Source organism: Elgaria multicarinata, chromosome 9, assembly GCF_023053635.1.
Source record: "Elgaria multicarinata webbii isolate HBS135686 ecotype San Diego chromosome 9, rElgMul1.1.pri, whole genome shotgun sequence".
NCBI classification, from domain to species: domain Eukaryota; kingdom Metazoa; phylum Chordata; class Lepidosauria; order Squamata; family Anguidae; genus Elgaria; species Elgaria multicarinata.
The window spans coordinates 27,664,194-27,687,385 of NC_086179.1; the positions used below are offsets into that span (position 1 = coordinate 27,664,194).

At 40.4% G+C, this 23,192-nt stretch overlaps 1 protein-coding gene across 3 annotated transcripts; it reads left to right on the plus strand.

Moving 5' to 3' along the window:
- The first annotated feature begins 1,260 nt into the window (after positions 1–1,260).
- On the plus strand, positions 1,261–21,635 carry DRAM1 (DNA damage regulated autophagy modulator 1). 3 transcript variants are annotated; one of them, XM_063133381.1, is made up of 7 exons: positions 1,265–1,968; positions 8,772–8,839; positions 10,250–10,392; positions 15,244–15,421; positions 17,127–17,185; positions 20,257–20,349; positions 21,387–21,635. In XM_063133381.1, exons 1-7 carry the CDS (start codon positions 1,775–1,777, stop codon positions 21,429–21,431), a joined length of 780 nt encoding a protein of 259 aa, XP_062989451.1. In that variant the 5' UTR covers positions 1,265–1,774; the 3' UTR covers positions 21,432–21,635. The 3 variants fall into 3 exon arrangements, with proteins under 3 accessions (XP_062989454.1, XP_062989453.1, XP_062989451.1); XM_063133384.1 differs by lacking the exon at positions 21,387–21,635 and having other exon boundaries at positions 1,261–1,968; positions 17,127–17,200; positions 20,257–20,281; XM_063133383.1 differs by lacking the exon at positions 17,127–17,185 and having other exon boundaries at positions 1,263–1,968; positions 15,244–15,405.
- The last annotated feature ends 1,557 nt before the right edge of the window (positions 21,636–23,192 follow it).

Here is a 23,192-nt window from a genome sequence, read left to right on the forward strand (position 1 = left end):
TCTATTTTATGCTTTTTATGGTTTTAAATTTTGTATATTGGTTTTTAATGTTCAGTGTTTTAATCTTTGTAAACCATCCAGAGAGCTTCGGCTATAAATGTAATAAATAAATTTAGTTGTCTGGTCTCTACAGTATTTCCCCTTCTTAATGCAAATAAACTTTATTTGTATGGCTCACAGAACAATGAAACTACCTAATAGCGTGTTAAGTTCAGCAGGACTGTCTTTGAAAGGAAGTAAAGTTACAAATATGAAGGGGCCCAGTGCGTTTATACTAAAAGGATAGCTGAGGTGTGGAAAACAAGGTTCTTTCATATAGCTATATTACTAATTACATAATTCATTAAAATGGAGATACTGTAGCCTAAGCAAAACAACTGGAGCTGCTTGAAGTGCTATTATGGAATTACAGGATGTTTATGGGTTCTTCCTAAATGAAGACATATACTTGCAATATTCCATTTCTGCTCAAATTAAACTCTCTTAGATCCCTCCACTTAAGGCAATTGCTGTTTCCAACTTGACAGGGTGCAGAGTGTGTGTGTAGGAAATCATATGAAAAGTTCAAATTAATTGGGACGAACTATGTAACTTGTTACTGGATTTTGGGAAAGCTAAATCTCAAAATCTGCCTTCTCCCACAAATGTTAACCCAATCCATTGATAGGGTAATTGTTTGGAAATCTCAGCTAGAAATGGTTGAACTTTCTCGATAACTATCTTCTGACAGTTTGTTATGACTCATGATTTATAGATGGGAATTCTTTTCTCTTTCCGTAAAAGAAAACCAGAACTCAAGCAAAAAGAACAACCAAACAAAAAGGGGCGGGGGGGGGGGGGGAAGCAGGGTCCTTTAAGTACCGAAGCGAAAGTGAAAGGATAGACTGCTTCCCTCAGGGAGCGAGGCGGACCGTTTTCCTCAGGCTCCCGGGGTGATAAGTTTGAGAGGGAGGGGAAAGGGTGTGGTGTGGTTAGTTTACAGAATTGCACAATGTCCTGGAAGCAACTCGGCAGAGGGTGGGGAAGAACCCTTTGCTTCAGTTTGCTGAGGTTGTCGTGAACCGAATTCTGAAAAGTTCCGCCTTGTGGTTGAGCCTTAGGAGACGTGTTTGTCTGTAAAGTGCCGTCAGGCTTTAGGTGTCTGTGTGACTGTGAACTTTAACAAGGGGGAACTTCTATGTGAAAACTACCACCCGGATTGTGTTAGGCGGGGAATAAAAGCCTTGAGTGCGAGTTTTATCTGAATGATTTACAGTCCGCTCTCTTTATGAGAGGAGGGTTCACGTGGGGCTGGGAAGAAAGTTGGGTGGAACGGAACTAGGGTGAACGCGAGGGCAACCCGCTTGCGGGTGGTGAGAAGAACAGCGTCTTTCCGCCGTCACGTTCGGACTAGGGACACTGTGAGGGAGGAAAAGAAGAAAACGTTCTGCAGGTGTGTGCTGTGTGGGAGGAAGAAACCGAGAACGCTGCTGCCTCTTCTTTTCTCCCCCATGTTTCCAAAAAGGGTCGACTGAACTGTGAAAAGAAGAAGGGGGTGAAAAAACCACGGCTCGACAGCGGGAGAAAGCGTGTCGTGCGTGCCCTGGTTCGTCCACGGGAGTTTTTTTTCGAAGGGGGGGGAGACGTTACGTGTGAAGGCGACAAAAAGCCAGGCGCGCCGCTGGCCTCCGCCTGAAGCTCCCCTAACTTAAGTGTTGTGACTTCAGGCGCTTTGTGACTTCACTCGCTGGGCGGCTAGTCACCCCTGTGAGCCCGCGCGGCCTCTTTTGCCTCCATGTCTGGCCACGGCGGGGAGAGGCAGCTGTTGATCCCTCGGGGGAGCCCCTGGTGGCGCAGGATGCCCTGCTTCACGCGAGGAGCGGCCTTCATCCCAGCACTGTTGGTCTCCTGGTCTTCGGCCGCCTTCATCATCTCCTACGTGATCGCCGTCCTCGCCGGCCATGTGGAGCCGCTTTTCCCATACATAAGGTGAGGGAAGAAGGCGGGGCTGGGGGGAAAGGGCGCCTTCTCTTGGCCGAGTTGGAGCATCGGACCCAATGGGGAGGGTTGCCTGGTCTACACGTGTCCCAGCAAATCAGGCCCTGGCTGCAAGGGAAGGATGTCTGAATGTTCTCCCAAGAGGGGCGGGGGCACAACTCCCTGCATGTAGAAGACAAGTCTGTCTGGGAGAGGGCTAGGCTGAACCTTTCCCCTTGGCATTCTAGTTTTCTGTATAAGGGGAGTTTTAATCCAACGGGGAGTATTCAGGCAAGCAGCATTATACCTGCAACTCGAAGTGGTACAGTCAGGAAAGAAAACTTGGTCACATGATTCTGATGATAGTATAAACTGGCCTAGAAGGAGGTGGGAATAGACTATACTGTACTGGTTCAATCTGGAGGTGCTGATTCTTGACTTGGAGGCAGTTAAGTTTCGTTTTTAACATGGGAGAACATTCAAAAGTGGTGCCTCCCAATAGCAGCCTGAAATAGTGTAGACCACTCTATGGTCTAATTTTGTTGCATATGTAAACCAGACTTGAGAGGAGTTCCAAAGTTTTAAGGATGTGATCCTTAATATACATACAATTTGTCCCTAAGCATGTTTATTTGGAAGCAAGCCACACTGATTCCTTTCTTCCTTCTTTTTTCGTATGAACCTTTTTTTATTCAGATCTTTAACAATTTCTTACAGTAACACAGCTTGCAAAAATACATTCCATAATATATGACCAAAACAAATATAAATATACAACTACAAACAAAACAAAACAGTGAATGAATAAAACAAAAACAATGCAATCATATAGCAGTCCATATAGTTCTAAGTACGGTGACCAGATGTGTTTATTCAGAGCTGTCAGTGATAGTATGTTCTTTTGAAAATTGGAAGAGCTGTGTGACTTCTATTCATTGTACTATAGATAGAGGGCCTGTTCAGACGTCATGCTAACCCACTGGATTGCTCAGAATTGTGAATCGTGGTGGGTTAGTGTGTCGTGTGTGGGGTATTCCTTCCCCACATGATGAGTAAAGATACCCACCCCCCTTCCTACCTTCTGCAGTGGCGATAACGGGCAGTGAGAATGGTTCGCGTGTTGTCTGTCAGGCTCCCCATAGTTTGCAGCAGCCGCTCTGCAGGGAAATCCCTGCAACCATAAAGACAGTCACCAACAGCATCCACCACATCTGGTGATGCTCTAGTTCGTGCAGACTTTCTCTATGGTTGTCACGCCAGCCATAGAGTGGGGAGGGTAAGTGAACTATGGGGCACCAGTTGTGTGACGAGCCACCTTATAGTGGTTTTCCTATCCCTCTCTACTGCATAGTTCCTCTACCTCCCTCGCCCCTCCCGCGCACATGTGAACAGGCTGAGAGTAGATTTTTCTTTCCAACCTTGGAGAATCGTCATCTTGGCCACCATGAAGGCCCGTGATGCCCATTTCCTATGGCCCTCTGCCAGTTGCCAAGCTACTTTGATTTCAATGGGAGTTATACTCCCTATTAAACTGGTTTAGGATTGCAGTTTAAAAGAATGGCGAGTTCTGTTGAAATCACTGGAAATTAACAGAATCCTATACAAGTTTACTCAGAATGAACACTGCAATCTTTTACACACTTACTGAGAGTAAGTCACACTTAGTACACATATATAGGATTGCGCTGTAAGACCCATTGTGTTTGAGGAGACTTATTCCCAAGGAAGTACATGTACGATTGCAGTATTAATAACCTGATTTCAGTTACTCCAAAATAAGAGCAATTCAACAATGGAACCACTTACTTAGAGGGGTGGTGGGCTCTGCCTTGCTGGAGACCTGCCAGGAAAGGCTGGGCAGCCGTCTGTTGGGGCATGGTCTAGCTCTAGATTTCCTATACCAAGTGCAAGATTAGATGGCCTGCAAGACCCCTTCCAACTCTCGTGATTCTATGTATGCACAGTACTGCAGCCCAGCCCTAATCTCATTTCTTTAGAAGTAATTTCCAGTGATTTGTATAAGAAATCCTTTCTGGTAAGTATATTTAGGATTACAACTTTAGGTGCATGTAAGTTGGTGAGCTTCCCCCAAACACCCTTTTCTCTCAGAATCATCGCTCAACTCTCTCTCTCTCTCTCTCTCTCTCTCTCTCTCGTGTGTGTGTGTGTGGACATACACACATACCATTAATTTACCACCCACAACCCTCCGGTAACTCTACTGTCATATTTGCCCATCTCCACAGTCACTCTACTGCTCTTCCCTCTGCACATGGGGCCATGGGCACTCTGTGGAGTTCAGATGACCAGCAGTTGGAACCTCAGCAAGCACTGTGGTTTGCACTGTGTCCAGCCATCCTGAAAAAAAAAATGATTGCAAGATGAAGGAACAGAAGAGCCTCACAGACTCTGTGGGCACCACATTGAGGAAAACCAGACAAGATGAACAAATGCAAAACTGACTGCAACTTTTCTTTGCAGTATTTTACCTTGCTTAACCTTCATTTCAACCATATGGATTACATGTTTTGTCAGAATCTGCCCCAAAGCTAAGAATTTTGGAGCAGGAATTTTGGATTGGTGGTGTTTCATCTTAACACAGTGGAAACAGACTTCCAACTTGGGCTTTTGTTCTATTGATTTTCAAGCATATGGTAGAGATGGAAATAGATTTTATTGAGATAGTAAACATTTTAAAGCTTAATTGCACTGAGATAAGGAAGGTAGAAGTGCAAAACCACATACTGGAAATCCTCTATTATTTGAAATTTTAAAAATTGCAAACCATGATAAACATATGGTATTCTGTAATCACAAATATAACTCACAAATTTCATTTTAAAAAGTGTTCTGAAGTCCATTCAGAAAGTAACAGAAATGTGGTTTTGAGGCATAGAATATTATAGCAAATTATAAGGAAGTGCACTGATTGATGATGCTTAATGAGTAATGACATACCAGTTTTTGATAATCATATAACACATTTCTATAACTTTCCTTAAAAGGTTGCAATGGACCTTTTTGATTTCAGATCAGTATTTAAAGGACCAGTTTCTTCCATGTCCATGAATTTACATGATGAGAGGGAGCTCTGTGAAATTCTTGGCAGGGTTATCTGAATATTACATATACTAACTAAAACATACTCATATTTCATCTGACAGAAACATGCTCCATATATCTTTGGCAAAAAACTGCCATGTCTCTCTAGCATCCTCCTCAACAGCAGCTGCCGAATCTCTGTAGCAACCTGGGCCAGATCTACACTACTGCTTTAAAGCACTTTATAACAGTTTTGAAAACAGTATATGGAGTGTGTCCTGGGCTCCAACAGTTGTCAAAACTGTTATAAAGTGCTTTAAAGCAGTAGTGTAGATCCTGCCCTGGACTTTCCCCTGGTTGAAATTTTATGACTTGAACAATATCACAGTACTTCCTCTTACTACTGTTTGCATACTAAATATTGGCTACTACTAACGAAAATAGCAACAAGGTAGGAAAAGCAGTAGGTTAACATCACATGTTAAATATAAAAAGAGAATTAGAAGTACACTGGGGAATTTTAATTTGAGCCAATGCAGTATAAGAGGCAACATGTCTGTGTACACCATTCACCGTGGAACACGAATGGTAGGGTGCTGTTGGCACTCAAGTTCTACTTGTGAGTTTCCCACAGGCAGCTAGGTGGCCACTGTGTAAACCGAATGAGTGTAAACAGCATGGGTCATCATATGTTTTTATGTACAAAGGTTTTAATATCATCTGTATTCTTTTCCTTAGAATTATAAAACAAAAGACAGGATTCAGCCAAAGCTAAGCTCATTTAAGCCGCTTTGATTTCAAAAGGGGAGTTAAGCATATGCTTAACCTTCTTCCCTGAAATCAGTAGGACTTAAATGTTCTTTAATTTTTCTGGATCATATCTAGGTACTGGGTTTCTTTTAACTTAACTCTACTTTGTCAAAAAGATGAGAAACGTTACTTGCTCACAAATAATGTAAATACTAACTTGTCTAATGCAACTATATTAGTCATTTGTCTAAAAAAGAAGAAAAGAAAATATTTGGAGTATCCCTAAGTGGATACCTGGAGGTAAGGGTGGACGAATCAGTACTTCTAGTCCATGTCAGTTTTTCATGTGTTTATTCACAAGTTTTTTCTGGCCTGTTTCCCCATTGGTCCACCTTTTTTTAATTCCCATGAAAATCCATAATTATTTTTGTAGGTATTTTCCCCTAATAATATATACATTTGTTGATGCATTTCCATGAATATATGCATTTTGTGCATATTTTTAATGACAAGAACTGCATCCTAAAATTCAGAGACATGTGAAAACTAAAGGATAACTGCTACTTCATGTCAGTTCACTTAAAAATGAAGACCAGATGAAATTCTCCCCAACCCCGACCAGGAGGCATTTTTTACTTGCCAGAGGTTATCAGGCAAGTATGTGGCTGTTTAAAAGCCTGAGTAGGTATAGGCAAACATTTACAAAATGAGATGTTTTGTTTCCTGATTATGTTTTATGTATGGGCAATTTAGCAGTGAAACTGAAATATAAGCATGTTGTAGATGTTCTTGAGTAACATTTCTTTCAAACTCTCTAACTCATACATAAAACCTGGTTTTAGAAGGTTTAAATAAGAATGAATGATATTTAGCGCAATTTGAATTATTTGGAAAGCTCTTAAAACATTAAGTATTCCTACAAAAAGTTCAATTTGTCCATTGGTCGCATGTGCAGATTCCATTCACGTCTTACCTAGTGCACTTCAAAGCCTTTGAAGTGATTACAGTTCAGTATAGTATTTAGATAGTAGAGGCCAGTCTCTAATTGCAGAAGTACTTCAGATTTGTCAGAAGTGGTTCACTTAGGACATAAGCTTTCTGCTGTCCATAAAGTTATTCAGAGAATAATTCTAATTAAATTGTGAATGTATGCTTTAAGAAAACAAGATTAAAATAAGGATGTTTCTGAAAAGTGTCTGAAGGAACCTTGAATTTTGAAAAAGATAAGGAACCCAGTTGATGGTTAACACAGGCAGAGTTTGTTTTCTGACTTGGAGCCAAACTACTCATGACACAGGAGATCTATGATTGAATCTTGCACGGTGTGTGTGTGTTTTACTTCAGAACAATCGTGGCTGTTCTACATTGGATTGGGTTGGACTAGCAATGCCCTAATTTGGGGGGCGGGGTATTTTCTTCCTCAACATTGCCGCTTCAATGCAATTCAGAGCCCCACGTGGCTGTTTTTAGCTAAAGATGAAACTGTTGTGAAATCTCCTCATGGATTTTGACCCTTAGTCAATTGGCCCATAGTCATGGTAACAGGTTGCATTTTTTCATACCAGTATGCTGCCTAGTAGTTGCCAGTGAACCGAAGGTTAGGGTTGAATATGGGAGAGTTGGGTGTGGAGATTGCAGAAGTAGGTGTAAGTTCCCAATCAATATAACTGCCAACGTTAGAGAGAGCAGTTTTTTCTATGAGATCAGACGAGCATTTTATCGCATGCTTGTTACTAGCCACTCACAGCTTTTCGTGCGTGGTTTTGACGACACCGTCCACCTCTCGTGTGTCTCCCACCCCTTCTGGTTGTCTTTCTGTGACAAAATAGATCCTGGTAAATCCGGTGGTTTTTTTTAAAGCGGAACTTGCCACCATTTCCCGTTGTGTGAAGGAAAAGCATCACAATAAAAATGCCCATTGAATGGGCCATGTGGTTGTTGCTGCTGCTTTCTTTCCCTGTGTAAAGAAAGAGGAAACTGTTCATTGTTATTGTGGGATAGCAGCAAGAGACCAAAGTGATGGTAGTGAAACGTGATTCCCCCTCCCCCGTCTGATGGTGCCCTACGACTATTTTTTGTATACTTGCTGTTCAGCTTTCTCCAAGAAAGAACATGGATATTTAAAATGTGCTGAGGTATTCTGGAACATTTTCAAATTTTGTCCTCTTGTTATCTTCCAAATTCATAGACATTCCAACCATGAAGCTAATTGTGGGTATCTCATTTGTCCCTCAACCAACCTACTTCCATAGGGTGGTGTGTGGTTGCTATAGAAAGATCGTTCTGTAGATTTCAGCAAGCACACACAGAGGCGGATTTCTGTATGGATATGCCCTGCTAAACTAGGAATCATGCATGCAAAAAATGCCTTGCACTCAGTCCCAGGTTTGTGTCTTTGCTTCACGCACTTAGGACTAAATATGTAGTTTCCACCAATGGATCGGAAACTGTAAATTAAGTGCCAAACAGCTATGTGGCACTGTCAGCTTTGACAGAATCAATAGCCAGTTTGGAATAGCGGGAAACAGAATCCAGTTACTTCTTTCCCACTCTTTTCCCATCAGGAATTGATTTGTGCTGTCAAGACTGATCGAATTAGCCACCTCTTGGATAGTTAGCTGTGCCCAAATGTTTATGGACATCCCACTCGTATGAATGGGCACATTTATATCTGGATTGAGATCTGATAAAGTCTATGAAGTGTTGGCATTAGAAAATTTTGAAACAAGAAGAAAATATGAGTTACTACATTCACAATTTCAGATAAGTAAAATGGGATTCACTTACTAATAATTAGTTTCAGTTTATTATTCACTAGCTGATCAGGCTTTTGCCTTCATAAGCGTTTCTCTGATTTGGGTAGCAAAGTGGTTTGCCTTCTTTATTTTTGGAGTATGGACAAAACATGGTATAAAATCAGCCTGCCTTCTAAAAATGTAGCAAATTTAATTATAATTGATTTTATTCAATGTAATTTTTTGTATGTTAAAATTGTGTGTTTGTGTTTTTTTCATTTGTGTTAGTGATACAGGAGCAAAACCTCCAGAAAGTGGTATCTTTGGATTTATGATTAATGTTTCTGCATTCCTAGGTAGGTATGTCTGAGTTTATACATATTTATTTATTAACATTCTAGTCTGCCTCAACTCTAGACTTGTTTGAGTAAAAACAGTTCTCGATAAAGCTAGCATTTATTTTCAAACAGGTACAACCATGAAAAATAGAACATATCCCCTTCCCCCAAACTGTTGTGGCGCTAACCGCCAGACATGAGCCTAGAGCAGTAATCGTAAAGTAAATCATTAACATACATGCTATCTTTATAAATTTCATTCAGGGTAATTTCTAATGCCTGGCACTGGAGATGCTGCAAAACTAAGTAGGCTTTTTGTAACAAATCTCTAAAAAATGACCATACTGACACTATTAGAGAGAAGGAGAGAGGCCAGGTCTCAAAAGCAGAGTGGGTGAGGAAGAGTTAAGACCAAGCAGTGTCTCTTTCTAAAGCACTATTTTATAAGTTTAAAACTATAAACTGCAGTGAGGCTGCATAAATCAGAGAACAAATTTTGTTTTGAAAATCCCTAAGAAGGATGATGTGGCAAATAAGGCACAATGAGCCTACAAAATCATCACCACCGCTCCATGTCACTTGCTAAAAGAGCTAAAGTACACTCTGCATGTTGGCCTGTCTTTTTTATTGTTGCATATCTTTTGTTGTCAACTGTTGTCAGTGAGTCTGGCTAGTGACAAAGGACAAGTAACCTGCCTCGGAGGCTTTCATGGGAAATTAAGATGGCAGCAGCTAGAGGTTCCCTCTTCACTTTGACAGTGAGAAAATATTTTAAAAAGTAAAAATTGGGAGGAGTAGGCTGTCTTGACCGATAGGCCTGACTGTTATTTTTTCTTTCTGCTGCTTTGGTCACTTGTGGTTTAGTATTCTGTTTAGGTTTTATGTAGTTCCATTGTTTTATCTAGTATTGTGATCTGGTTTTTCTAAAAAAAATGTTAACCACCTTGGGTTTCTTTGGAGGGGGGATATAGGTTATACACCTATTAATTAATCAATATAGTTTGCTTTTCTCCCATAGGATGGAATGGTAACCGTTTACCTATGGGGGAGTGCACTTGGGGACATCATAGGGTTAGGAAGCACATTTAGCCCCCACCTCAGGTGACACCAGCCATTGAGAATCAGTTTTGCATAACTCCATCTCTCCATCTGCTTAGCCTTGCCCTGAGTTCTGTTTCTTGATCACCCAAGAGTGGGACAGAATATTGGGTAACTGACTTTTTTGTCTATAAATATTTGAGGCCGCCATTTTTTTGCTCATTGTATTACTCTGAAGAACACTGTGTAACATGTTCATTACCTAAGTAGGATGAAGGAGTATATTTTTCTTCTTCACTGTGTAATCAGGATGAAACTGAGTTCTTGTGTTGGACGAATTGCTTTTAGTCCAGTTTCTGAATATATATTTTTGTTTTCTCACTTTTTTAGGTGCAGTTACGATGTATACAAGGTATTTAATTGTAAAGCAGCAAAATGAAGTGACCCATTTTATTAACCCTTATTTCAATTTAATGACACTGTGTGTTGGAGTGGTGGGTTGTATTGGAATGGGCATTGTTGCAAGCTTTCAGGTAGGTCCAAACACTTCTTGCTTTATTAAATTGATATTCCACTTCAAGTGTAGTATAAGTAACTAAGAATATTATTATTATTTATTTATTTAGAATATTTATATACCGCTCCCTATTGAAAAATTTTGGAGAGGTGTACAAGGTAAAATGAAAATAAAAACAGAATAAAACAGTTAAAACAAAATTTAAAAAGAAGCAAAAAACAGAAATCCAAGGCTGCATGTTAAACAAAGGCTTCTTGGAATAAAGATGTTTTCAGGAGGCGCCAAAAGGAGTACAAGGTTGGAGCCTGCCTGACCTCCAGAGGCAGGGAATTCCACAGAATATCATAAGAATAATATTATAAGAATATCATAGAAGAACATCAGAAGAACCATACTGGATCAGACCAAGGGCCCATCGAGACCAGCATTCTGTTCACACAGTGACCAACCAGCTGATCACCGGTAATGCACAAGCAGGAGAGCATTATACATTTTATACTAAAAACTAAACGCATTCTAAGATCAGTCCTTAAAAACAACTCAATGCAAATCAAGTGCCAAGAATCAGGATTGTTACTGCATGGAGCACTCCAATTATCCCATCATCCAGAGGTAAAAGTCCTCCTAAAAAGCATCATCTGAAGCCCTATTCAGATATTATTACTCCAAATGATAAGTGGGACCACATGTCTAGTGAGTGGGACCACATGTCTAGCCCCACCTTTGCATCCCCTGCCAGTTCTACCCCCAAACTGGCCATGCTTTGGGGGCATGTGTACACAGGGGACGCCTGCTGAAACAGAGTACCAACTCATAGGGACAGCCTGTGTGTTTCCGGCAGGTTTCCCATCTGCAGACATGCTTCCAAAGCATGAAGAGCATGGGAGTGAGACCAGCAGGGGATGTGGGGGCAAAGCCAGTACATGCGACTTTGCTTTCTTACCACGTGTTATTAGTTGCGTGGAGTAATAACACCTGAATAGGGCATTTGTCAGCTTCTTATATGATAGAAGCACAGTGCCCATGCGAGCTTCGCAGGGCAGAGAGTTCCCAAAATATTTTTTTAATTATTTTTTTTATTGTTCCCAAAGAAATGTCACTAATACAGATACAGCCATAGATCTAGTTACTATCTGCTGAACCTCAGTCACTGGTGGCACCCTCACCCTCAACAGGGTCTCTTCTGAAGACTTAAAGAAAACGGGATGGGGATATATGGAAGAAGGTCTCTCAGAACAGACAATCCACCAATTCCTTACAGACTTGACAGCTATCAACATCTGTCTTATCTGGATTTAGCTTCCATTTCTTGGTTCTCCCCCAGCCTTATTATTGATTCCAGATACCTGTTCAGAGACCCCAGAATCTCACTAGGGTTTTAGGAGAAGGGAAAAAACTGGGTGTTATCTTCATATTGATGACACTAAACTCCAAATCCTCTTGTGGTGTCTCCCGACATCTTAAAGTAGAAGTTAAATGACATATGAGAGGGAACTTTTTAGCACCTTACAGGACAAATTCTACGGAACGGAACTTGCCCAAGAAGTAGAAGTGGAACCGCTAAAGCAGTGTCACCCACCCACACTTTTAATAGGCAATCCAAACAGCTAATGTTAGCAATACTTGTTCCATTGTTTTCAAAACATCGTCCTTTTATGTTCAGGTTTTCAGAGTTACACAGAGTAGGAATGGTAATTAATGAATAAATGTGAAAACTAGAGGAGAAAACTAGTGTTTTTTAAAGGATGGCTTGTAATGAAATAGGATCATGAAATCCAGTCTACCAGGAATATGTGTTGGGAACAACACAGTGTGATACAGGCTACGTAAAAAGGTTTTACTTCTGATTCTGGATTGGAACTTGTAATGGCCTCCTGTCAAAGACACAGTTCCATTGGTTGCCTCTTTTAGTAAAATGTCTGGATTATATTGCTAGATTTTTGCCTTTCTTTTATAATAAAGATGCAGCAATATGGAATTAGCAAATAGGCAATCAGAATCCTCCTTCACATCCTGACATTTTGTTTTATTTGTGTTTAGAGGCTGTGCCAAGACCTTACACATTGTAAGAACTTATAGAATAAATAGGAAAGGAGAGAGAAAGAGGTTATTAATTCTGCAGTAAAGATGCAAACGTTCTTCAGAGCAAGGTTTAGCAAGTTACTCAAGGTCAACCAGAAAGTACAAGAACCAAAACACACCCTCTGATTTTGAAGCCAGAATCTTAAATCACCAAGCCATGGTTATTCTAGAGAAAATAATTTCTCAACAGTATAAAATAAATATAGAAAACAAGGGCCTGATTACTCTGTGTAGTTTTGTCTGTGCTGGAGCGATATGGAAGGTTTTGAGAAAAGGGATTTATGTTCCATTATTTCTTTTCAATCCCTTATGCCTGGAGAGATCCACTCTAAGACCAACAGTGTGAAGAACAACAGTCCATCCAAATCAATTATTCTGCCATCACTTCTGTGTTCTTAATGACTGTTTCAGCCTAATATAAGAAATCTGCTCCCAAAGGAGGGGAAACTGTTGTTGGAATGTCATGTAACATCCTGTACTTGTGAAATAATTTCCGATAGTATCCAGATAGCATGTTTAAGTACTTTGTGTTATTCCATGCTACTGTGGTGACATGGTAACTAGCTTTGATTCATCTCTTATACAAAACCTAGATTGATTTAAAGAGCTGTATATTTTAATAGAATGTGAGATGTCACATGCCTCCTTAACATATTTTCCAGTCAAATCCTTGGTGTTCCAGTAGGTTAATAATAGTAAGCAGTAATTGCATCAGTGTAGTACTTTTGGGGATTGGGATCCAAGCAAAGATGAGATATCTATAATTCTTTGTTCTAACAGGTTACATGAATGACTCTATATAATTGTATATTCTGCCTTTCCGACTACAGAAAGCTTATTTATTATAAAGTAGTGGGAGCCATTTATAAGGGAACATGAAGAAGGCAAAATAAAATTGGATTGGGTTGACTTTTAGGTAGGGTAGGAATGAAGAAGCTATAAAGTGATTTTTCTTGGACTTTCTCTGTCTCTAAAATATGAACTGTTGTATAAACTCTATTGCAAACTATGACATAAATATAGTTGACTTTTTAGTAAATAAAACCAAGATTAAAGGATACAGCTGCATGTAAGAAACAGACTGTTATGGCCAAGTATTTAAAATTAATAAGACTACACGCACGCACAGCCCCCAAAGCCCTTGTAAAAATTGTTTCCTGGGGATGCAAAAGATTTTGTTAGAGAAATCTATCCTCTTCACAGAACTGTAATTCTCAGGATTCCTGGAATGAGAAGACCGGGACTACATAATAAACCACTTTAGATTTCTAGTATAAAGAGGTCTTGGAAAATTAGACAGATGAGACTTGTGGGCCTATTAAATACATCTCCATTGTCTTGAAAACTATGAAATTATTTTCTAATAACTTGTTGGTATCCATTTAATTAATTAGATAAACCATTCACTTTGAGGTAGACCTCACTTTCAAACACCTACTCGAGGGGCTGTCTATACATCTAAGCCCCTTCTTGGCTGCGCAGTGGGGTTGCGCTGGTTATACGACGCAGACGCCAATTCACAGCCACCATGGGACATCTATATGAAGCTGCGCTTCTAAAAATTCGGGGACTTATCCTGACTTTTTTCTTCAAAGTGAGGTCACCACAGCCCTTCTGCCATGTGACCTCACTCAGGTATTGGGCTGGGGTCATTCCAGGGCGGAAGGCAATCCCTGATTAGTCACCAGAAGCTGCACAGAAGGCAGGCCTGGCAAGCCGAATGGCCGCCATTGGTATTACCCACCCCACCCCACCCCAGCAGCGAAACTGCAGGGTTTAGCAGCAAAGCAGTGGCAATGCAGTGCATCAAGAAGCTCACATAATTCCATTCTGTTTTTTGGGTTCGTTCTCTCTCTCTCTTGCTCTCTCTCTCTCTCACACACACACACACACACACACACACACACACTTTCCTGTTGTTAGTGATTAGGAAAGCTGCCTCTTCTAAACAGTTGTTAGGCACTGGCCAATAAAAATTAAGGGCATATCTGCAGAGGACTTACATAAGTGATGGGGGGCCTGTCTACACACAGTCGTCGGGGTGCCCTGAAGGCGCTTCAGGGCGCCCTGAAACTCCTAGTGTAGACACCTGTTCAGAAGAGACGGAGGAAGAGGCGGTGGCGAAAAGTTCCCAGGGCTTGGCGGCTTCGCTGGTGAGTCCTTGCCGCCGAGCCCAACTCCCCGCTGGCCTCCTGCTGCCGGCGAAAGAGCCACCCGGGTTGGAGAGCTCGGTGGAAGCGGAAGCCGAGCTCTCCAACTCGGGTCGCTCTTACCCCGGCAGCAGGAGGCTGGCGGAGAGGCGGCGGCCAGGACGCGGCCGGTTCCCCAGCTGCCACCTCCTCCGTCTCTTCAGCTGCCGTCTACACCATCATTTTGGGGTCGTACTGGGGGTGCATGCATGTGCCTTCAGTGCGGCGTGTGGAAGGGGCCCAGATGTGCTTATTTAGTGCACTTGCTGTGCAACTGACCCTGCATCCCACACTTCCTTTGGACTTCATCCCCAGATAGCTGATCATCAGTCCTTGTCTCGTGGGTAACAACTGCAATGCCGTCAGGTGCACTTTAATCTGCACCTGCATTTATTGGAGCAAGTATTCCCCACCACATACACACACAAACAATTTTGGTTTGGAGAGGTAGCAGTCTTGATTTCCCGGTGTGATATAGGAACTGAGCTCTTCCAAATACTGTGTTATCAATTTGTTTATTAAAACAAAGCCAATATGTCCTTGAATGTTTATCTACTGTGCATAGTAAGTAATGGTTTCCCAATTGTTTTTTTCAGGAGTTAGCGGTTCCTGCTGTCCATGATGGAGGAGCTCTTGTGGCTTTTATCTGTGGTGCTCTGTATATTGTGCTTCAGACAGTCATTTCTTACCGGTCACGCCCACAATGGAGCACGCCATGTACATGTCACACAAGGCTGTTCCTCTCTATAATGACTTCGGTAGCTCTCTTTCCCAGTATCCTTTTTTTTTAGTATTTTATTGTGTTCTACAGCTTCCCATTCATATTGTGTTTGGTTCTTCTAATACTTTTACTGTGTTATCTGTACAGCACCATGTACATTGATGGTGCTATATAAATAAAATAATAATAATAATAATAATAATAATAATAATAATAATAATAGATAAAATAACATTTTTCTTCCATTACTTTCAAGATCTTTAATCTTCCTTGGAGTTAAACAGACTACTTGAGAGCAGGAATTTTTAAGATTACAGCCATATTATTTGAGTAAGGTGAATGTCAGGATCACTTCTTCTGAGGTATCAGCCTTTGAACTTGTTTCCATTTCAGATTTGGCTATATGATCAAGGACATATAGGTAGATTTGAACTGAAAATGATGGAAAAGAATATCTGTATAATAAAAGGCTGTTTGCTAATGTTAGTTATTAACTAAGGTTGGATGGAGTTACGCAATTCATGACGGACTCTGGGCTGGTTCGCATGATCAAACAGCCCATAGTGGCTTAAGCCAGGGGTCATTTTGAATATTCAGGCTGTGACTGCACCTTGTATCATTCATACTCAAGGACCATGAGTTATGTGAGGGTTAAACAATTCTCGCATAACCTTAAAACAGGACATGGGGTTCTGTAAGGGTTGTTTTATCCTGCACACAACCCGTGGTCCCTGGGGTTGGACAACACAGATTGAATTTTCATGATGGTGTCAATAGGTGCCACAGTTCGTCAGTGCTTAAATAACCCATGATGAGCTGCAGCAATCGTGTGAACTCAGTCACAGAGATCTGAGGTACCTACCATGAGACTACAGGACTAAAGTCCATAAGATTTACAAATCATTGCACTTAACGTAGCCAAAGTGAAGTTACTGATTCCCCACATTGCTAATGAACTCCGAAATACTTGGGTAGTGTAAATATGCTGTTCCCCAAATGTAAGAAGTCTTTTAAAGTGTCTTCAGTTGCTTGTTTTCTTGGAGGAATGATTTGGATGTAGAAGCCTGTAATCCTAAATAGAAACATGTGTTCAGTGAGCTACATTGCAGTACTGTTCAAATAAAGTTATGTTATACACATAAGGCTAAATTTTGGCACACAAATACCTGTGTCCTTGAAAGATGAATGGTGAAAGGCTCATCACAGCTGTACAGTAGCATATGCCAGCTATATTGAAACAGTTCTGCGAACAGAATTTTTCCTCTGAAAATTGCATGTGTGACCCTGTATTTGGTTATGATGAAAGTTCCTGGAGTGACATGTGACTTCCCACCCTTCAGCGCATATTATTTTAGAGAACTTTAACATCCCTTAAAAATAAAAATTATCAGCAATTTTAATACTGAAATTAAAAACCCATGACCAGACTTGAAATATCTGGATGTTATTTCTCAAGGCTAAGCAAAATACTGATTTCATCTGTGTTTCCTGTTCCTGTGCACTTACTGAGATGACCAAGCACTGAAAGTCCATGGTTATATAAATGCTAAAATCAAAAGTATATAACATCAGCAGCAAGTACCTTTAGAATTCAAGTTACCTTGTGTTCATCTGTGTAGGCCTCCACTGATTGTTCCATTCCCCTATGTGAATAATTATATATTGCCTTCATTAAGGTTCAGTTTGACAGACAAAGAATAGCATATTTATAGTATTACATTTCAAATCAGTTATTTCCTTTTAACCCTTCTTTTCTAGTGATTGCATGTGCTTCGCTAATAACCATAACAAAAATAGATTGGAATCCAGGTGAAAAGGTAAAACTTCACTAGGTAAAACATTTTAACCTTTCTGCCAGTTAAGCCAGCCGTTCAAGCGCTATTTAACAAAGTAGGCAAAGTAGGAAATGACAAAGTTTGTTGATGAGTGAGTTTGAAGCGGCACACAATTCCTTCAGCAAGATGATGACATAAATTGCACAAGACCAAAAGCCATTTTGAATTTGGGTTGCTAATAGTCATTAAAAAGCTGCTGAGTAGCTTGCTGCATTTATATTGTAAAGTTTTTCTTTGGGTGGGGGATGTCCTTGCGGTCTCTCTTACAGGTCGATATTTCATGACTCTTTTTTTAATTTTTTATTATTATTTTTTATTATTATTAATTTCACATCTTAAAATACAACCACATAATACTAATTAACACATAAATCAAAACATAAATTGCTTATAATTCCACAATTATAATTATCTAATTTTACATAATCACATAACATATCATAAGTGCTCCCCTCCACCCTTCGGGATCTATTCCTGCTTCCAAAATCTCATTGTTTCTTCTGGTGGTGGTTTTCCACCCCCCCTTAGAGAATACATATTCTAGGAACTGTTTCCAAATTCCCTCAAGATATTTCGTGACTCTTAAGAATTTTGAGATTGTTTTTTCTGGCAGTGTAGGGTGCCTGAGGTATGCCCAGTTGGAGCCTTGAACATGCTAATACATTGTTCTGACAAGGAAGTAGCCAGAGACTGTTTTGGAGAGGGGTTTATCTTCCTCCCCCCACCCAGGTGTGGAAATGCAGGTGGTTCTAGTTGGAGACAGAGGGCGAGTTCGCATGTCACGCTAAGCCACCCTGACAAGCCAGTATTGGTGAGTGGCTTACGCCTTACTCCCAATAGACAATCACCCACTCAGCAATTCCCCATGGCCTGTCTTTCCCTCAGTCCCTTTCAGTCCACCAGGCTGCTGCTGGCACATATCCCAGGGGCCTCTGTGGCATAAATCCTCTTTTCCGACATCAGCACCCTTTCTGCAGTTGTTCATTAAGATGCCAGGAGACTTTTGGTTGTTTTTGCTGCAACAGATTAACATGGCTACCCCTCTGAAAATGGCAATTTTTTAGAAATGCTATTTCTGTGGGCATGCGATACCACAAGAGGGAGCACTTTTCTTATGAATCCCACAAAGTAACTGGGCCTGTATCTTGTTACACTGTCTTGTAATAGTGTGTAAACATGTCACTTTACCTAGTACAGTGGAAAGACAGCTGTGAAGGTAATGCTTAATGATTCTACTTTTTTAACAATACATTTGTATGCAGTGTTTGCATTATTAGAGGGTCTTTTTATTGAGACAGGTGTTCTATATTGGCAGCAAACAAGCCTGTCTCTTCCATTTGTGTCCCATTAGACCTTTTATCATGATTCCTGGTATAGGCTTTTGATCCTTATTAAGCTTATACTGAAAATCCACAAACCATTTAAACTGAAATACACAGATTTCCACTCTGGGTTTAGTCGCAATGGACTGGAATGGCTATGTCAGAATAATTAGAGCGATGATCCAAAGTGGGGAGAGAAGCACAAAAGACTTTGATTTCTTTTTTGTGTTTCTTGTGTAAACTCTGAAGAAGAGTCTCATACATATCTCGTGCAGTGTGATGTGTGACTTCTGTGAGGGATACACTTTGTGCTTCTAGAGTTGTTTGGACTCTGCCATGAGGCAGTGGCAAAACCATTACAGAAGAAGCCAAATTTAGATCTATTGGCTGTGGAAAATAGATCACCCAGTCTCAAAATTACCATTTTTGAGCAAGAGCCTAGAACGAGTGGGGTCCTGCGAGCTCTAGGTGATCTTGGAGGACAGTGGTTATTTAGATCCTTTCCAACCTGGTTCTACATATGGTTCAGGATGGAAACAGCCTTGGTTGCCCTAGTAGGTGATTTTCGCTAGGGAATAGGTGGGAGAAGTGGAAACCCGGTGGTTCTCCTGAACCTCTCAATGGCTTTTGATACCATCAACCAGAGGACCCTTCGGTATTGTCTTTCTGAAATGAGACTTTGAGGCAGAGTTACCCCACTTGTTGTAACATACACCATTGCTTTCCGTGACATCAGGCCTGCACAACTTGTGACCTACAAAGCCAAATGATGTCTGCCAGCTGTGTGCGTGACAGGCCCACTGTTTCTGCAGCCCCCGGCAGGCAGCAAAAGCAGGAATTTTATCAAGCCTCCAGCAAAGCCACCATGGCTGGCGGGTTGTGTTCAGCTTGGCAGGTCACATGTTGTGCAGGACGGTGTTTGTCAGAATGTTTTTGTTTTGTTTTATTTAAAGAAACTTCTCACAGAAGACATCTTGAAATGTGGCTTATTTTGCAAGACATTTTTTTTTAAAAAAAATCTAAAAATACCCATTTGAGAAAGAAGCAGGAATAAAATAATTCAAAACAACAAAAGCAAGGATTAGCAAGGAAGTGTTAGCCTCAGTGGATCATTTTTAATTCTTTCATGTAAAGATTCTTGATAATCTAAAGAGCTTAATTTTTAATTTAAAAAATGAACTTCTCCAGATACAATGTTTTGTATTATAATATTCTATTTTGTTTGTTCTGTGAGGTGCCCAGAGAAGAGACATTGATGGCATCCAATATAAATGCAGTAAATAAGAGTTTGATCCAGTAAGTCTACTGACAGAAGGGACTTTGATCAAACACAGGCTTCTGTCCACGGGAAAGGAGGTGATTTTGGCGATCCCTCTTCCTCCCTGCATCCCTCCCTGCCCCCCCAAATCTGCTCCAGAGGGCCCGTTCAGAACAGCATGAGAGGTGGCCATGGACAGGGCTGGAGGTGTAAGGGAATAATAAAAAATCACCTCCTTCCCTGTTCTACTGATAGGAGCCTCTGCTAAATCAAAGATCCTTTTATAAGAAAAGAAAAAGACATCCTCTTTTTACAAAACTGTGCTCCTGGCATCTTCATCAATTGATGTCTGTATACTTTCCTTCTGTTTGCCATTTGAGTCTGTTTAGTGCTTGGGATTTTTTATTATTATTATTATTATTATTATTATTATTATTATTATTATTATTATTATTTCTTCTTCTTTTCACTAGGACTATGTGTATCATTTTGTGAGTGCAATTTGCGAATGGACAGTAGCCTTTGGTTTTGTCTTCTTCTTCTTAACTTTCATCGGAGATTTTCAGGTGAGTGTGATGAATAGATGGTTTCATTTTTGGACAAATCAACAAAGAAGGGCCAAGCTATACATCATGGTAAACATGCTTTTTAAGAAGCATGTTTATTTTGAAGAAAAAATAGCCAGGTGGCTTGAATCCAGAATGTTGCCCTAACTTATATTAGGGTCACATGCCAGCTTCCAGGTGAGTTGTTTTATCATGCCACTGCCCTGCCTCACTCATGGAATTTTTCAGGGGGTTCAGATGATGATGCCTTCCACTTTTAAATCTGTAATGTTTTCCCACTGTTTCTTCCACCTTCTTTCTTTCCACAAAATGGCTAGTAAGGTGGAAAAGACTGGATAGCTGCACAATGTTTTTTTGATTGGTAGTGCTTGGAGCTCTCCGTCAAGGACGTGCTGATAACTGCAAATAGCTCCTTCGTGTGGATGCTGCCCATGCTCAAGCTCAGGGGCCTCTGCACATTCTTGAGGCATTTGTGTGAGGGCTACTGCAAATGTGAATTGGCCCCATGCAGATAATGCAGGGATGTAGTGGAACATGTCCAAGGTAGCAGGGTTTCTGGTGGTGAGGTTGTAGTGTTTAGAAAGTCTTCAAAACTTGTTTGTCCAGAAATGATGGCAGAACACAAGAAAAAACAAAGAAGAAATGTCTTACACAGCAGTTTTCAAACACATTCAAGTTTCTGAAAACTTACTGCCCAAACCCAGGCCTCATTGCCAGCTGTGTCAGTAGACGTGAGCGTGTGAGGAACTCTGTTGGCCATCGCTGTGCCTATGTAGGCCTTTGAATTTCAGCTACTCTGTTTTAGGATTGGGGTGTCAGTTTTATTAGCTTTGGTCAGACTTGACATTTATTTAAGACTGGGGCTCATTTATCCTCAAACACTAAATGAAATGAACCTTTTCCTGTGAACTCCCAAGTGTGTTCACATCTCTGTCTGCATCTGTATTCACACCCTGTTTGTCCAGCTCCTCACGCTTGTGAAGTGAGTAATTGTGATCAGTTGCTGATGTTTGGTTGTTATTTCCTATTTGTTTTAGGGAGTTACCTTGCGGATATCAACAGAAATACATGAAAACTTCTGATCGGTTCTTTTTATAATTAGGATCATAGAAGCTGGGGTTGGGGAGAAGTTCATTAAAGAAACTGTTGCAGAGAAACAGGAACAGTTAAAGCTGATGTGACAGGGACCTGCTGTATCAACGCTGCAATTTGTATAATCATAGTCAGGGGAAAGTGTCTCTTTTAATTTTATCAATATTCCCTAATGTATCATTTTTTTCCTTTTAAGCTGTATATTTTAAAATATTTTTCATGTTTATTTTTAAAAAGTGAACTCTGAAAAATAAAAAAAACAAATATAGTCACACTGGTCCATGAGTAAAAAAAAAATCAAAATCTACCGGGGGTGGGGGGGCTCCACAATTCACAGTTGGGCAATACCTTTACAAAAACCAAACCAAATGCCACAAAAGATTATGTAAACTTTCAAATTCTCCAGAGTTCTTCATCAGGCTAGATGATATAAGAGGCAGCAGGATGGGGGAGAAACAGAAAGGTTCAAAAATTAGACCAGATCTTGTGGCTGTGTGCTTTGCAGTATAATCTCAGTTTCAAAATGGAGGTTGCATACTGAGCAAAATGGAGGTTGCTCGGCAATTTGACTTTGATTGTTTTTTTGTTTTTTTTACCTAGCGTATCACCTAAAATTAATATCAGGCTTTGCTAATTAAAGCAAAGGGGAAAATATATGCCATATGATGCACCTTTATAACTTCACTTAAATGTATATGTAGACCATTCTTTGCTGCAAGGAGGAAGGGGCGAAACCTTTGCTTTTTTATTATTTAAAATGTGTCCGCCTGCTTTTTCTTCTTGAAATTGCAGGGCAAAATTGAAAATTTGCAGATGGTGAAAGATAAAGGATGAAAATGAATACCGAGCAACATTTTTTGAGGGGGGTTGCAGGAATCAAATTTTATATTAGTTTTTATGGTTTCTAGTTTCACTGCCTTAACTCTGTACACAGGTGAGATTTTTAAGAGCTGGTTCACATGTTCACCCAACCAAGTATCCTCTCTGCATGTTGAAAAAGTTATACTCTCCCCTTCCAGTACCTCATATCCATGATTCTTAACCCACAAAAAAGGGGAGTTGGGAGGTCACAGAGATCATGCTGCAAATGTATGGGAGAGGATGCTTGCCTTCCAGAATTTCTTTATAATTCAGTAATTTATCTACAGAACTGGAAGAATATGCCTCATGTTTTGTAGTTGGACAAAGGTTAAAATATTATTTCAAAGTTTAAAAATATTGCACAGTTACTTTTGAATGAGGAAATATGTGCTGCACAATCCTATGCATTTATAATTGAAAGAAACTCCCTTTGAACTCGCAAGGACGACTTCAGAGTAAACATACATAGGTCCAGATTACTATGTTTTTTAATGCTTTCTGAACTGCACAGTAGATGGCACTAACAGACCACATTGGTAGTGTGTTGTGCTCAAATCCTTGAACAAGAATTTACTTGTTTCCCTGGGAAGAAATGTGTGGGCAGTTTGAATTTTTATTAAATAGACACCCACAAGATGAGTTGGCAGGTTTTCTGTGCTTGTAGAGAAAAGCAGCTGCTAATTGTAATGTACACAAAAGTCAGATAGAACATTAATTCTGGTTAAAAATTACTTCTCTAAAATCTCAGTTTAGAGGCCAAATGTTGTTTAATGGCAGTAATAGCTCTCCTTTACCTACAGCCAAATAATAAGCATAAGCCCACTTCAGTTTAAAGTCTGCACAGCAAATTACTGTGACAAAGATAGGAGTGACCGAACACAACCTGGTAA